The sequence below is a fragment of the Trachymyrmex cornetzi genome, unplaced genomic scaffold (assembly GCF_001594075.2).
Source record: "Trachymyrmex cornetzi isolate Tcor2-1 unplaced genomic scaffold, Tcor1.1 scaffold16, whole genome shotgun sequence".
NCBI lineage: Eukaryota > Metazoa > Arthropoda > Insecta > Hymenoptera > Formicidae > Trachymyrmex > Trachymyrmex cornetzi.
The window spans coordinates 885,627-901,627 of record NW_017296201.1 but is presented as its reverse complement, the minus strand read 5'-3'; the positions used below and the strand labels follow the sequence as shown (position 1 = coordinate 901,627).

Genomic DNA, 16,001 nt, shown 5'->3' with positions numbered 1-16,001 from the left:
AATTGCTCTATATTAATCACACACAATTATACTTTTACCTACATCTTAAACGCCACACAGTGCATTGTTAATTTTGCTGTGAATTTAAAAAATTGAAATAGAATATTCAGAGGCAGAAAAGGGAATAAAAATTGAAAAATAAAAATTGTTGCTATCACGATTTCGTTGATATAATAATATATATCTTCTGAGAAATTTACAGTGCTTAGCAGTCTCAAATTACACGTTCATATCACGCTAAAATACGTTAGCCCTAATGTTTCTATGTTTAAAAAAAATCATATTTTGTACCTAAGTATCAATTCTTCAGTGATAATAGTTTTGAATATCGACTTTTGATACAATAATCCTCAAATGAAAGTCCCATAACTAATCGCCAATTAGTTGCGGTGGCATCGATTTTCCTAAACATTATTGCATCGATATAACATAATGTAGATACATTTCTCTATATACATATACGATTTATGTAATTTATTAATTATTTAAAAATTTTCTATAATATTTTCTAATCGTGTAATCGCGGAACAAGAAAATTATTTCAGAGATGGATGAAATCAACTGACATTCAGTAATTATTGCACACACGATATTGAGCAACTTTTAGTGTTTCATCAAGAAATTCAAGAAATCTTATCCTGATTTTATCTTGAATCAAGACAAGAAATTGTTATCAAGACCTTGTCTTGAAATCAATTTCCAATGTCTTGTCTTGGTCTTGTCTTGATTCAAGATAAAATTAGGACAAGATTTCTTGAATTTCTTGATCTTGATGAAACACTAGCAATTTTAAATAACACAATTCGAAACGCATATTTGTTATAACATATAAATTCTGTTATACAAAATTGCAATCAACATGCTAAATTTCTTATAGCGATTTATTTATAGTCTTGTATTACTTTGAAGCAACTGAACATTTTTCTTATTAGTTTGCCAAAAATTGTTATTAGCACGCGAAATACTCGAATTGCGGCTACATTTAACTGACTATACATATAATTACCGGACATATTATTCGATCTTTCCAATACAACTTTTACGCCGAAAGTAAATGCTGCTGCTTTGTACAAATTCACGATTTCAGCGCAATAATCGCTCGGTGATCGAGATGCAATTTATGTTTTATACATAGACACAATATGAGTATACGACGTAAGTGGTGCTTTTCGATTATCTGTTAAATTCGTACAAAATTTTTCAGTTGCAACAACTAAAATTTTATATTGATAATGCTTGTAATAATTTGTGTGCAGTTATTTTAATGATTATCAGTCTAATGACTATATATGGAATGACTATATATGAAATCATAAATTCTGCAATATATCTTATTGCAATAGATTAGAGGATAATATATACACATTGGCTATAGCAGAAAATTCTTGTGTAAAATTTTTGTTTTTTACATTCTTCGCATGTAAAATTCTTCAATATGATTAATTTATACATTTAGATCCATAAAAAATCAAAAGCAAGAATCAACCGTATTGAAGAATTTTACAATAGTTGCAAAGATGCTTTCTCTGCTGAACGCAGCTATTGATTATACATATCACAGTCCATCAAATTTTTCTTTCTAACGAAATAATCACCGTAAACTCTCTGTAGGATTAGTTATATTTTAGATTGGGATATTATAGATTGTAATATGTCATAATAATATAAAGATTATACGTTTGTCACAATAGTCATAGATTAGTTTAGTCAGAATTTTGTACCTTTAGCGTAGAGTCTACAGAAGTTATGATGTAGTTAAATGTGGTAGATTGTAGAACATGAAATTACTCGAATAATGAATATATACAAATATACACCTTATGCATATCTAAAATAATATACAAGATTATTCAGAAGAATCATTTGTCCTTGAAATACCATGTTCCTAAGTTAATTCTAAGATGATTTTTCTTTTACTAAAATTTTATCTGAAGCTTAATTTTTAAATTGAGTTATTTTTGAACCAATTCTGTTATCAATAAATCAAGTGCATGAGTAAATCTGCGAAGTACGAAGACATTGAATCAAGGTAATGAGTGAGTGAGTGAATGAGATAGTAATGTGTGTGTGTGTGTATCTCTCTCTCTCTGTCTCGGTCTCTCTATCTCTCAATCTCTCTCGTGTATGTGCACGTGCGTCATCGCATATAGTGTAGGCAGCTAATCGCAGAAAGCATCCTGAATAATCATCCGTGGTGGACAATAACTTGCGCCGCTCCTGTTTACTTTAATTCTGTACACGTCCTGTAATTTGTTAACTATTTTTTCTTTTAATTTAAAAACTAAGCTCTTTAGATTAAATTTAAAGGAAAAATCATCTTAGAATTAAGTCAAATACGATATTTCAAGGACAAACAATTGTTCTGAATCATCCTGTATGTATAATATGAGAGTGACATAACAATATATCTTCTATAAAAAGATACAAATATATATTTTTTAAAGAATTAATTCTATGATTATATATAAAAAAATATTTATATAGTTGCAATGTATACATCTTCACTTTACGTTGCGCATCATTCCAAAATTTTTATATGTCTATGTTATTGCCAATTAAAATCTGGAAAATATATCTTACACATATAGGTATACATATTTACATTTAAACTTACCGGGTGTACAGCTGATCTTCTCAATTTGCGTTTTAACGCCAAAAGAATATTTCGGTGAGCTATCCAGAATTATCTTCTCCGCCTTTAACGGATTGTAATCACCCGGTGCTGGTGTAATTTCGAGTTTCGTTGATTTCGTTCGACCGTATAGCGACACGGCTGGCGCAGCATCTTTTCCTAAAAAATCTTAAGCTGTGATACATTATCATGATATTTTATGATTTATTATTAATCAATTAATAATTAATAATTGTAATTTTAATTCGCATGTTTAAAAAGAGAGAAGATCAAAGAAAAAAAATGTACTATGTAATTAAAATAATATTTTAATTTTTAATTCTAAAACTAGAAATTTTTTAAAAATAGTATAAAATTTATAAAAGACGACATAGAAATAATCAAAAATTAATTGAAAATTACTTTTGTGTGATTTGATAAATTAAAATGTATTATCTAAAGCAGGTCAGGTCTAAAGAAATTTTACACGTATCGATCGTGCTGATTCTATTCAAACCCGAAGCGCAGGAATTTCGTGAACATCGGTCATTAAAATGTTATCATTCTTATGGAGTATTGGTGGTTAGAAGTTTGATCGATACCTTGGCCGACGTAACTTGCAAGTCTTGTGAAGCAATCACGCATTCATAAAGTGCCTTTACTTCTCATATGATACTTTAATATTATTATCGTATTTCACTCATATATTTCAACTTACATACAGAAAAGATAATAATTATCGTATATTATTTAAAATGTTCTAGTTAAATAATTTAAGTAAATCTCTTATAAAGAATAAGTATCTAATTATTAATAATAGTTTTTGGAAAAATGTTCGTTAAAATTTTAAATAAATATTTTGTCAAATTTTATTTGTGTCATTTATATACCTTTTGCGCTAAGCCCAGTGACATTATATTGCCCAGGGCCAGGTCCAGAGCTATTATTTTTCGCTGCATGCCTAAAAAAATTTGCGATATATCAAATTACATGTAAAATTAAGTTACATATTGCTTACTCAAATTAAAAAAATATAAAGCATACTTTAAAGATGTAAGACGAAATTACAAATATAACAGTTTTTCTTAAATGTAACGTAATATAATAATACAAATATTGCATTAAGGTATTATTGCATTAAGGTATTAATTCTTATAGTATTAAAATACAAAAGAATTTTATTAAAGTATAAAAGAAATTTATAAAAGAATTTATAAAACAACACGTTGCAAATTAAATTTAAATTTATTTTAGATTTAAGTAATCACCTGCTGCCGAAGGAGAATGCTGGTGCTCTTCCTCGTTTAGAATCTGTAACTGTTTTTCCTGCAAATGTTACAAAGTATTGCTGTATAAAGTGTATAAAAAGTATAATTTAAAGTAAGGATGTGTGATTTTTTAAAATGTGCATCACGATTGCGATTTTCCTTAAAAATCGCAATAAACGCGATATAACACATCGCCATTTTTATATGTGTGGTATATATGGTATACATTTGTTCACACACAATACAGATATTTACCTATTAACGTAGGTAAAGTTACACAGGCCGGTCCTGGGCTGCTATATTCGGCGGCAATCGGGCCTCGTCTTTTCGTTGGTGTCCAGGGTCTTTGGGTCATTCCAACCATATTACTCGCCAAATTTATAGTACTCTACAATTGTGATAAAAAGAGAATAGTCTATAATTAAATCTTGTAGAAAGGGGTATAATTGCAGATATTAAACATGAAGAATAATTTCTCTGCAATATAAAAATAGATTAAATATCTTTTTTGCACCAAGACACATTTCAATATGCTTTTACTTTTCAACAAATTATCTTTGAGAAATTGTACCTATTAAAGATGTTTTATTTTCTGTGCAAATATGAATATTTGAATACCGAAAATTTGTTCCGGTTCTAAAACGCGCATCTGTATTTTCAGTACAACTTCTCGAACGAACATGCCATGATTCTTTCTGGTAGACAACAAAATACGTATATATATGCGATGTCCATGATTTATGCAATGAAGGCGACCTCGAAGTCTCGGGGACATGAACAGAAACAACTCTTAGCGAACCATATAAGAGCATGTCCATGATGGGCATTCGCTGCGATCACCCACCGCTCGAGTTCTGGCCCATGTCATAAAGTGGGTGAGAGTTTTAAAAGTGCCCAAATATATACGGTGGTTAATGATGATGACTCATGTCTTACTCATAATGCAAAATAACACGTTTAACGTATGCTAATCTTTGATACATAAATGCACATCTATGATACATAAAATGCAGTGGACTGTAAATTTTGAAAATTCGAGCAATTAACAATTTTATCGTAATTTTTTCAATTTATGATAGTTCTTCTCTAAACTTTCATTTTTTTAAATGTGAGATAACACTTTTCACATTTCAAAGTAATTTTACTACTAAAATTACATTCAAAATTTAACACTTTAAATTTTAACGAATATATAGCTTTTGTTTATTTTATTCGTCTTACTAGCATTGGAAGTTAATATAAAAGAGAAAAGATTTTGTGTTTCTCTGAATAGAACTAATATTTTGGAAATACATATGTTTGCATAGCAGCGTTATTCGCATTTTTATATTACATCATATTCCCATTTTAAATATAATGATCAATAAAAAAGTCCAAAGAATACTGAAAAGTTAAATAATAAAACGTCGCCTACGATAAAATGTTTTATAATGACTGATTCTCATTAATCACACACACCGAGTATAGTAGACGCCATCGAGTTCATTATTCACTTATATACCAAAATTCTTACGTCATCGTTGCGATATTTTGATAAAATAAAAGAGAAATAAAAAATGAAGAGAAACATTATGCTAGAAAAAAATGCAAAGGTGAAAAATCACAAAACATCAATGATATTAAAACTATTTTTCTACTCTCAAAAATAGTGAAATGTAATAAAATCTTTCTTCAATATTTGTAATCAAACTTCCTCGTTGAGAAATTCTTTCTGTATAAATCTTTTTTTTATTACAATATTTATTATTATCATTGGTTATTAATCGTTATGACGCAAAAATATTCATAAGGAATATAAATATCGTTGAGCGATATTATTTGCTTCTTTTCCATCCGCGTCATATATATGTCTAAATGACATCATCATGTAGTATATACATGTATACATACTTATGGCAAAAACGCGACTGTGTGTCGACTACTATGGATGTACTCGCGTATATCCATATCGAGATGACACGTAGTAAGTATATATATATCGATATATGCAAGTATATATACATACACGTGCGTATATGTAGCGTATTTCATTAGCCAAATACGGGAATGAAAGTATGGAGTAGCAATTGATACATAAAAGAGTATACAGGCAGTATAAATGTATGTCGTGGTATCGCCAAAATTGGAGGGAGATTGCGAAATATTCACAAAGACGAATCTTAGAAAGCGAATGATTCCTGTAAAGAAAAATCGTGTCTTTTCTTCGCAGCTCTTTACCAATCCACAATTTATATATACACGATAAATATGAGATAATTAATAGATAATAAATTATATATATATATATATATCTAAATTTTGATAAACTAGTTATTTGAAATATGAAACAATAAACATTAAAAAATTTTGTATTTAAATTGGAAATGATCCATTCAAGTCCTTGTTAAAATTTTGTATTAAATTTTTACTACATATATATTCATGTGTTAATTTAACATAGTGTGATTATATTATTTAAATATTTTCTATTAAATTGATATTTAATAATTTTTTATATCAAAAAATTACAATTTATGAAGTAATAAATAACATAAAAATAATGTTTTAAAACGTAAATTAGAGATTAAAACGTAAATTAAATTAAAGATACATGAATAATTTAAAATACGTGTTAATTTAACGTATCATAAATGTTGATGCTACTTAAAAAATATACTTCTACACACGTAATTTGCTTACAAATTGTGTCATTAAATGTTCGAAGCACTTTTTAAGAATAATATTTGACACACATTCTCTCTCTCTCCATTCGATATTTAAGAACAATACGTGATTTCACTTGACACTTTTAAACAGTCTATGAGACAATGAAAATTATCCAGAAATTTGTAGTAGAAATAATAATGAATAGAAAGCTTATATATATGCGCGCGATAATGTCTTAGCCAATTTCAACGTCAGATAAATATTTACTACTTAAATGCCAATTTCAATGTCAGATAAATATTTGGGGTGACACATTACATATTTTAATGCAAAAACTGGTGGTTTGAGCGAGACAAGGTTATTCAAAAACTTTGCATTACTGATAAGAATTATTCAATTTTTCACATCTTAATAATTATAGTTGAATTAACTTGTAGTTTATATGAACTTTTTGTTTGGAATCACCTCTAAGATTAGTCCAACAGTTTCCTTGCGGAAGTTAAGTATACTTATACATCACAGGAATGTGTTATTGTAGGTGTTTTGATAATATTTAAATATAAGAAAATGCCAAGAAATAAGGATTTGTAAAATTAAGGGAGGATAAAGAAAGAATTATAAAGAAGATACGGGAGGAAGATTTAGATAGAACGAAAGGCAATATATTAAGAAAACTAACAAAGGATAGAGATAACGAAAAAAGAAAAGAGAGGAGAGAAAGAGAGAGGGAAAGTGAGCGAGAAAAAAAAATTTAAAGATATTTATTTACTAATAATTAATTAAAGCTTTGTGGATTAAGTTTTTTTTAAATGATGATTATTTTTAACATTCCTTTAGATCATACAACATAAAAAAATTGTTTATTGAAAATCATTAAGTGACCCAAAAACGGATTTATCGGCTCTTTTTTATAAACCAAGTTTGCTTCTTGGCTTATATATGCAGAAGTGCATTTTATTCTTGTATATAAGTGAGTGATTATTAATACAGTAAATAAGATAGACTTGAAAGCCTAAGATTATGGATTTTTTATATGTTGCAATATTAATAAAATTATTGTCTCGATAATCGAACTGAATTGATATCTTATAGTGTATAGTAAATTTTTTTTGCTTACTCTTTAGAATAATTTCTAGAACTCATTCTAGAAGTTCGTCGATTTCTTCACGGAATATTCTATATAAAAAAAAATGTGTTGCTTCCTGTTATCTTAGACAGATTAATAATCACTATATATTATATCATTAAGGACATTATATTTTTCCAATATCAGAATATGTATCATGGAATGTATAATTTTGCTCTACACTATCTTTTTGTTATTTACTATCATCTATTACATATATTTTAATTTTTTCTGTGAGCTTTCGTACGAAATTATAATTTACAATGTATTCGCATAATATTCGATCATCACAGTAAGAGTATTTAACTTTATAAAATAAATTTACTTACTCGGTGCCAGTAAAAGTCTGTAAATAAGACAAGATATCCTTAGCGTGAAGTAAGAATAGCTGACAACGATTCTTCTCACAAAAATAGTTACGTTGACTCGATTACCACCGATCGTACGTGTTTTATCAGTTCTGTGCTGAACACAGATACGCGCTTGAGACACGTTAACTTATGACTGAGGAATAAACGTCAAGGTATCGCGGCATGTACCTGTTTCCCGGATTCACATTCCCCACCTTTTGCGGCTTGCAATTTGATTGGAAGAGTCTGAAACTGTAAGCGCCTGCGAGCTTGCCTCGCGTGCAAATATTGTCGCGAATGTCACATGAAGATTTCCAGTGCAGGGCATTTATCGTCGAACAAATCAGAATGGATTTTGATCGAAATTATTCCGTTTTCCATAGAAAATACAATAGAAATCTAAGAATAATTTAATATAATTCCGATCGGAATTCATTCCGACTTGTTCCACGATAAGTGCTCAGGAATGAGATGAATCGGAAATTCGCAATAAAAAAATACAATTTTATTAAATCTACAATGACAGTAATAAATTGTGTATTTGATTCAAGTTTCGACAATTACAATCAGAACTTACAAATTAATAAAAATAAAATAAATTCTTTCTCTTTTTTGATAAACTTTAGATTTTTTAAATTAATTTTAACTCAATTTAAAAAAAATATATTTTATTAAACTAGCCTTAAAAAAATATTATAAATTTTCAGAATATAGAGAAGAGAGAGTTTTTGCTTTGTAATAAAAATAAAGAAATTAATTTAAAATACATAATAATGAAAATAATAATGTGAAAAATAACAATAATTACACAACAATAACTGTTGATGCCTAAACAGCAAATAATATTTATAGAACATTTACAAAATATTTGTAAGAACTATTTTGAATATTTTGTAAAATATTTCTGTGGTCTTAAATTATATTATAATGCACAAATTATAAATATTTATTACAAATTTTATATGGTAAACAAATTACGAACTAAATTCTCAAGATAATTCAAAAAGAAAAATTAAATAAACAGGCAATTGGGAATTGGCGCTGTAGGTAGACGGTGCGCAGTTTTTGTTTCTTTAAAATAATTCTATATTATATCATTACTTGTACACAAAATTTCAGTCAAGTAACAAAAACTGGGGATTTTTATTCTAAAATGAAAGAATGTTACTGCCACACAATGATATCGACTATTACTTCATTATACAACAATTTTTATACGACTCATGGATAATCAACGTTTTGTACCATATATATTGAAATTTTGCTGAGGAAGGCTAAAAGATTAGCTGAAACATGTACAAATAATGATATAATAATATAGAATTATTTTAAAAAAACAAAACGCACCATCTACAGCGCCTGTTTATTTGATTTTTCTTTTACAAATTTTATGAAATATTTATTATAAATGTAGCAAATACTAGGGATGGGCGATATTTTAAACATTTTAAATCGATACATTTTTAGACTCTTTTCCCCCGATATTTTGTACTAATATTTATAGACGTCAATATCTTTTGATAATGTACATCTATCGATATTTGAACAAGACTATCAAACTTGCGATATGGAATGCGTTTATATACTTACAGCATTTGTAAGTATCATTTGTTCTTAGTTAATATTATTCGATAGACACAAGAATGAATTTATGCCTACAGCGTAAAGAGTTCTCTTGCATAGATATCCTATAACTTTTATCTGAAACGTTTTTTCTTATCTCCCATATTTTTTGAGATATTTGTTTGGAGAGCAATTAAAATGGGACACTATATAATATCATCTAAATGTATATATGTAAAATTAATAAATTACGAGTCTCGCTGACAATTACGGTCTAGAATGAGAAAGAAATCGTATGAAATTCTCATCTTCTTTCACAGTTTACCTCGTGTTTGTGTGATTTTTTTTTATTCGAAACGAGATGTAATGTAATTCGTGAGGCTGAAAGATTTTTATTCGTAAAAGAACCGGTTGAACATTACATATCAGCGTGAAAAGAGGCACTGTTGCTAGCAACGCAGCAAAGAAGGGAGAACATTTGATCCTCTTCTCCCTCTCTTTCCTCGTTGCTGACCATCACTGACAGAACGGGCGAGTCGACATAGTGACGGCTAATACGATAGGTGTTAAGTAAGGAGAATTCTTAGTCACACGCATTATTAATCACAAATGTGCTTGTCTGTTAATCCGCTACGCATAACACACTTGCCTTATGGACAGCAATGCGACACAGCCGGAAGTTTCATCAAAGTGTATAGATCAGAGGATCCAGAATTCCTTTCTTTAAAGATAATATGAAATTGATTTAATCTTTTTCACATAGTTTCTCGATGCGCGATGCTTGAACAATGGAAGTGCGTTTTCTATGTATTAAATATTGTACGATAGTGTGATCAAGAGGAGAAAAAAAACTTGCCTAAGTAGGTGTGTACTGAAGAACTCTACCTACGAATAGATAATTGTACATGGAGAGTTTTTTTATTTTAATTAATTCGTGTGAATATTGCTGAAAATTATTAATAATATCAAAGAATGCTTCAAGTAGAATTAAAAAAGAATATATCGAAAATGATATTAATTAGTCATGGATAATTGTGATTGCTTATTGTAATCATCACATTTCTTACACTTCTAACTTAATCATGTTAAATTAAAAAAAAGATATTTAGTAAATAAATATTTTTATGCAAATTGTAAAGAAATCAGGTCGGTGATCGAGCTCTCTATCTAACTGCAAGATATCTAAATTAAATATAATTAAAATATTTATTGTATAAAATTTAACAAGTTATACGTTTTGTGACCATGGGTCACTTCTTCAGCATATAAAATTGGTAACATTTAATAACAATAATAAGTAAAGTCGCAATATCAAGTCGTTCTTAGTATAATATAATATTATCGGTCTTAACTTAACGTAAAATTTTGAGATCCTTGTAAATAAAATTATTAGGAATGTTGTACATACTAATTATTAGTCCCAAAGTAAGTGTTGAATTCTTAATCACAATATTATAATTGTCAGTACTTTCATTTGATTAGTCATCGAAACTTTATTGATAAGCGAATATCAGATGACAATCAGCATCAGTGATATAAAAGTTTATCAAAACCTGAGGAGTCAATGCATTCCAACTCAGTCAATAAACACACAAATTCAAATAAAATATTTTTATATACATAATTATGTATAAAAATAAAAATAATATTAGAATATTAGATTATAAATACTTAATAAATATAAAAAAATAAAAAATATTTAGGTAAAAATATTAATAGAATTTTAAATAGCCCATCTTTTGATACATTGAATAATTCGTATTTATATATATTTTTGCCGCTTTTTTTTAATCATTAAAGGAGAAATGAGGAAAGAATTATTCTATCGATTGTGTTACATAATACGAATATAGTACGAATTGATTCGATCTAAATACAGGAAGCGGACGTCCGGACGTACTTTTGTTATCACAATCAAAGAGATCAATGCAAGATTTTACTGATTTTACGGACAAATGACTGAATCTATTATAAGGTGATACACGGATAAATGAAAATGTCAGAGTGATGAGAACATTTGCGCAAAATAACGGTGGAACTCTTAATTGGCACTTAAATAAATTGTGACGGTGAGATCACGATCAATGTCGTTATATGAGAGCTCTCTATCTACGTAGTCGCAAAGTAAGCGATTTAAATGTAACGTAATATGCGAGCGATAATGATCCTCTGTATTTCTTTGTCTCGTTACTGCCTATTTAGTTTTTTATACATATATTTCTGTAAAAAGATTCTCACATTAACAAAAAATGTAAATTTAGGCAATGAAAGCTAAATGGTTCTTTTTAAAATACACAAATTCAATAGCATCTGCTGATGAATTTTACATTTATTTGATATAAAAACCAAAAAAGTTAATTTAATTTACGTAAATTGTAAATAATTTTTCGAATTATTTTTGCATATATTTTCATTTGCATTACTTATTTTTAAAAAGATATAAACTAGCTAAAATTAACAAAAATTTAATAAATATTCCGATCAAGACACAGCTTCAATTATCTTAACTTTTACATAGAGTTGGACGATATAGCGCCGATATTTTAAATATCGATATTTTTGGATTGAGATTCTCAATAAACTGTAAGGTTTGTTCGTAATACATATATGTCATAAACTTTAGTTTGTTTATCTTCAAATTGACTGCTATGTTACTTGTTTAGCAATAATTATCTTACCGACTGTCGAAATGACAAGACACATATTGTTCTCGTAGTTATTATTTTAGAATTTGACGATAATTTTTAACATACTAACTAGTTACAAAATGTTGCATAAGAGAGATTTATTATTCAATGTAGAAGCGTCGACTGTGTGAGGTGAGGTGACTATTAATTTTCAAATTATACATACGATAATTTAATTATTTATATAATTTTAGCTTGAGTTCTCAGCCACTCAGCTTTCTAACTTTGTGAGTATGTGACTTACCTCACAACAGTTAACGGTTCAATTTTGAGAGGAAAAACGTTGGAGATATTATTTTGTTATGCAATACTCCAACTGTTGCGCTCGGGGGAAAGATTGTGTTGTGACTTACCTCACAACAGTTAACGGTTCAATTTTGAGAGGAAAAACGTTGGAGATATTATTTAGTTATGCAATACTCCAACCGTTGCACTAGGGGGAAAGATTGCTGATGAAGACTCAAACCATGAGTGGATACGTTCAAAGTCAAGGTTGATATTTTTAATATTAAGAAGAATTGCGCTAATTGATAATCAGCGTTGACTCCTATTGCCTGTACTGTTATATGTTTTTTCTAAATAATATTTTTGGATTTTTTTCTCAACATTTTGTATCGATATTTTGTTTTGATCTAAGTCTAAAAAAATTAATCTAATCATGGAAACATCCATTTATCTTGTTTAAAAAAAATAGATGTTAATATTTATGAATTTTTATCCATAATAATTTCTTTTTAAATTTAAACAAGTAAAAATTTTAAGTGTAAGATTTATTTTCAGATAGCAAAATGGATCTCGATGAGAATTCCCTGCAGGAAAGCTTGCTGAGTGTCTACGAGCCTACTCTAGACAGTGCGCAAGTTTTTTATAAGCTACTGTTGGATGCCTTACGATTCAAGAATTTTCGTTCTTTCAAAAATACTATAGAACATGATTTGATGAAGCAATCACCTATTCTGAACCTCAATTATGTATATCCGAACACGGAAGAAACATGCCTCGACATAGCTAGCAAGAATGGTTTAACAGAGTTCGTGGAGTATTTATTGCGTTTAGGTGCGAAGCCTAATAGAGTAAATAAACTACATAATCGCGCTCCTATCCATTTCGCCACAGAAGGAGGACACGTACCCACGTTGATGGCTTTGCTAGCGGAACCAACAATAAATCCAAATCTTGAGGCGAAACAACAGACTGCCTTGCATATCGCAGTGAGAAAGAATGATCTGACGTGCGCCGGATTGTTGCTGGAGAACGGTGCTAGCGCAAGTATTCCCAATAGCAAGGGTTTAACGGCTCTCCATTTGGCAGCGATGAAAGGCCAACGGGACACGGTGGCACTGATATTGGAGAAAAGCCGACAGTGTCCAGACATTGACACTTACAAAGATTACAATGATCAGACAACGCGAGAGGTGATTCAGAAAAAGATGCCGGATATATCATTGCCGCCCAAAAACGAAAATCGTAAGATAAATGTGCACGATCTTAAATATTACCTGATTACTAACGACGAGACAAACTTCCTAAAAAATATGGAGTTTGTCAAGATAGAGATTCTTCACAGTGTAGCCGAAGAGCTGCTGGAAATGAGTGCACAAAGAGGCTTTTACAAAATTACGATTGAAATCCTGGAAAAACTTAAAGGAAAACAGTTTAGCGTGAAAAAAGCTGCGCAAGAGGCTGTTCAACAGAATGATTATGCAATTCTTCAGGTATTGCTGGAGATGGAGCCAAATGTAGCAAATGATCTGCTTCTGAATGCTTGTCAGGAACTAGGAATGCCGAGAAAACGAGGAATCGACAATACGCTCGATCGACTGAATTGTTTGAAATTAATCTTGGAACAAGAAGACGTGAACGTTCGTTGCAGTGATAGTAAGTATATGACTATCATAGATCTTATATTTGGATGCGCCTTTCTCCATAGATAGACAGAGACAATAAGGCTCAGTTTCACAACGCTCACGGTTAACGCTTAACGAAGGTTCAATTATTTCTCATCTCTCTCCAAGTATTAGAAAGAGATGAAGACTGAGCCTTAATGTGTTGTATTTATGACTATCATAAATAATAGACCAAGCATTTTCTGAACAAATAAATATCTGAATTATGTTCTGCGCTCTTCTAAACGTCTTTTTGCAAGCTTAATGATCAATGTTATCTTATTAGAACTTACATATCTGTTTTAATAGATAAAGGCAACACTCCACTACATTACGCAGCCAGAGCTGGCTGCCAAGAAGCAGTAATTTTACTTCTCAACCGAGGTAGCTACATCGGTCACATGAACGAGTACAATACACCGCCTATCGCAGATATCTCGGCACACACGCTGTCGCGCTACTTTGATGACTGTTTGCAGACGCGGAAAGATCGAACGAACGAGTATACGATGGAATTTAACTATTGCTGCTTAATGCCGCACGACGTTCTCACGGATCGATATAAAACTCACCGAGCAACTCGTGAAATGGAAGTGTTTAAATACATCGCCAGCAATAGCGGCCTCAAACATCTACTGAAACATCCACTGCTTTCCTCTTTCCTCTATCTTAAGTGGCACAGAATACGGCACGTTTTGTACGCAAATTTCGCCTTTTATGTGATCTTTTATTTTTTGTTAAACGCTTACATCTTGAGCATGACTTATGACGCTAGGATAGAAAATGGGATGCAAACTGAAACCAACAATAGATCCGATATGGCTTCGGGAAGTACTTTGCGAATTATTTGGAACCAACATAACAACTTCCTATGGGCCTCCACCACTGTAATGTTGCTGTTGTTCATCCTCCGAGAAATTTTTCAACTTATCTCTTGTGTCAGGCGTTATCTAATGAGCTCAAGGAACTGGTTAGAAATCGTACTGATTATGCTCACTATCGCTTTGCTGTGTGGCGCGGGAGTTCAAATCGGTGCTGTGGTAATCTTGCTGTCGGCCTGGGAGTTGGTGATCCTCATCAGCCAGCATCCACGCTTGTCCACCGGCATCGAAATGTTCCGGACCGTTTCACTCAATTTTATACGCTTTCTGTTTCCCTACCTGTTTCTTATTTTCGCATTTGCTCTGGCCTTCTATACACTCTTCAAAAACGGCAACGATACGAATTTCCCTGATCCTGGTCTTTCACTTTTCAAAACTGTTATCATGCTCACTGGGGAGTTCGATGCCAATGACATTCCGTTTATTTCGCATCCCGTTTGGAGTCACATCGTGTTCATGTTATTTGTTTTCTTTATCGCTATCGTATTATTTAATCTGCTTAATGGTTTGGCAGTCAGTGACACTGCTGAGATTCTGTGTAAGGCCGAGTTGGTCGGACTTATTTCTCGAATACGTTTAGTTACCTACATTGAAGATGTAGCGATTGGCGAACCTTTCAAGCACTGCGTTCACTGCAATTTGCGACTGCCTTGGAATCCTTTTGGTTTTCTTGCTAAGAGAATTCTTTTGTTTCCTCATTTCCTAAGAGATGGTAAAATCATTATCAATCCACATGATAATCTGGACGTTTACGATAATGATAGATATTACGGAAAGTACGTTCACAGTGCATCTGTAAAGAGCAACAAGCAGTGGACTACCTTGAGAATGGACCCTGACATAATTAAAAAAGCTAAACGTACTATTTGCAATAAGAATCGATTGACGGATAATGAGAGGATCATGATTACATTGAACAAACTACAGCAGAAATTGAGTACAATAGAGACAACTCTGAAAATTACAAAGTTTGTAGAATAACA

The 16,001-nt window shown here is 30.6% G+C and overlaps 2 protein-coding genes across 8 annotated transcripts in view; one reads left to right on the top strand and one right to left on the bottom strand.

Annotated features, from left to right (window-relative positions):
- LOC108758609 (nucleoporin NUP2) overlaps positions 1-8,143 on the bottom strand; it is a 13,974-nt gene extending 5,831 nt beyond the window's left edge. For both annotated transcript variants that reach the window (XM_018503638.1, XM_018503639.1), the window contains exons 1-5: positions 7,977-8,143; positions 4,135-4,267; positions 3,880-3,937; positions 3,502-3,572; positions 2,615-2,791 (exon numbers count right to left, since the gene is read on the bottom strand). In XM_018503638.1, the coding sequence (XP_018359140.1) occupies positions 2,615-2,791; positions 3,502-3,572; positions 3,880-3,937; positions 4,135-4,243 (415 nt within the window). In that variant the 5' untranslated portion in view covers positions 4,244-4,267; positions 7,977-8,143. The remainder of the gene's footprint in view (positions 1-2,614; positions 2,792-3,501; positions 3,573-3,879; positions 3,938-4,134; positions 4,268-7,976) is intronic.
- The window catches only part of pain (transient receptor potential cation channel family member painless), a 25,466-nt gene extending 9,465 nt beyond the window's left edge, over positions 1-16,001 (top strand). The window contains exons 1-4 of one of the 6 annotated variants that reach the window (XM_018503607.1): positions 10,005-10,428; positions 11,444-11,539; positions 13,032-14,129; positions 14,447-16,001. In XM_018503607.1, coding sequence (XP_018359109.1) covers positions 13,040-14,129; positions 14,447-15,999 — 2,643 coding nt within the window. In that variant the 5' untranslated portion in view covers positions 10,005-10,428; positions 11,444-11,539; positions 13,032-13,039 and the 3' untranslated portion in view covers positions 16,000-16,001. Of the gene's footprint in view, positions 1-10,004; positions 10,429-11,443; positions 11,689-12,718; positions 12,744-13,031; positions 14,130-14,446 lie in introns of those variants that run through there. The other 5 variants (XM_018503606.1, XM_018503605.1, XM_018503609.1 and 2 more) reach the window with 5 other exon arrangements.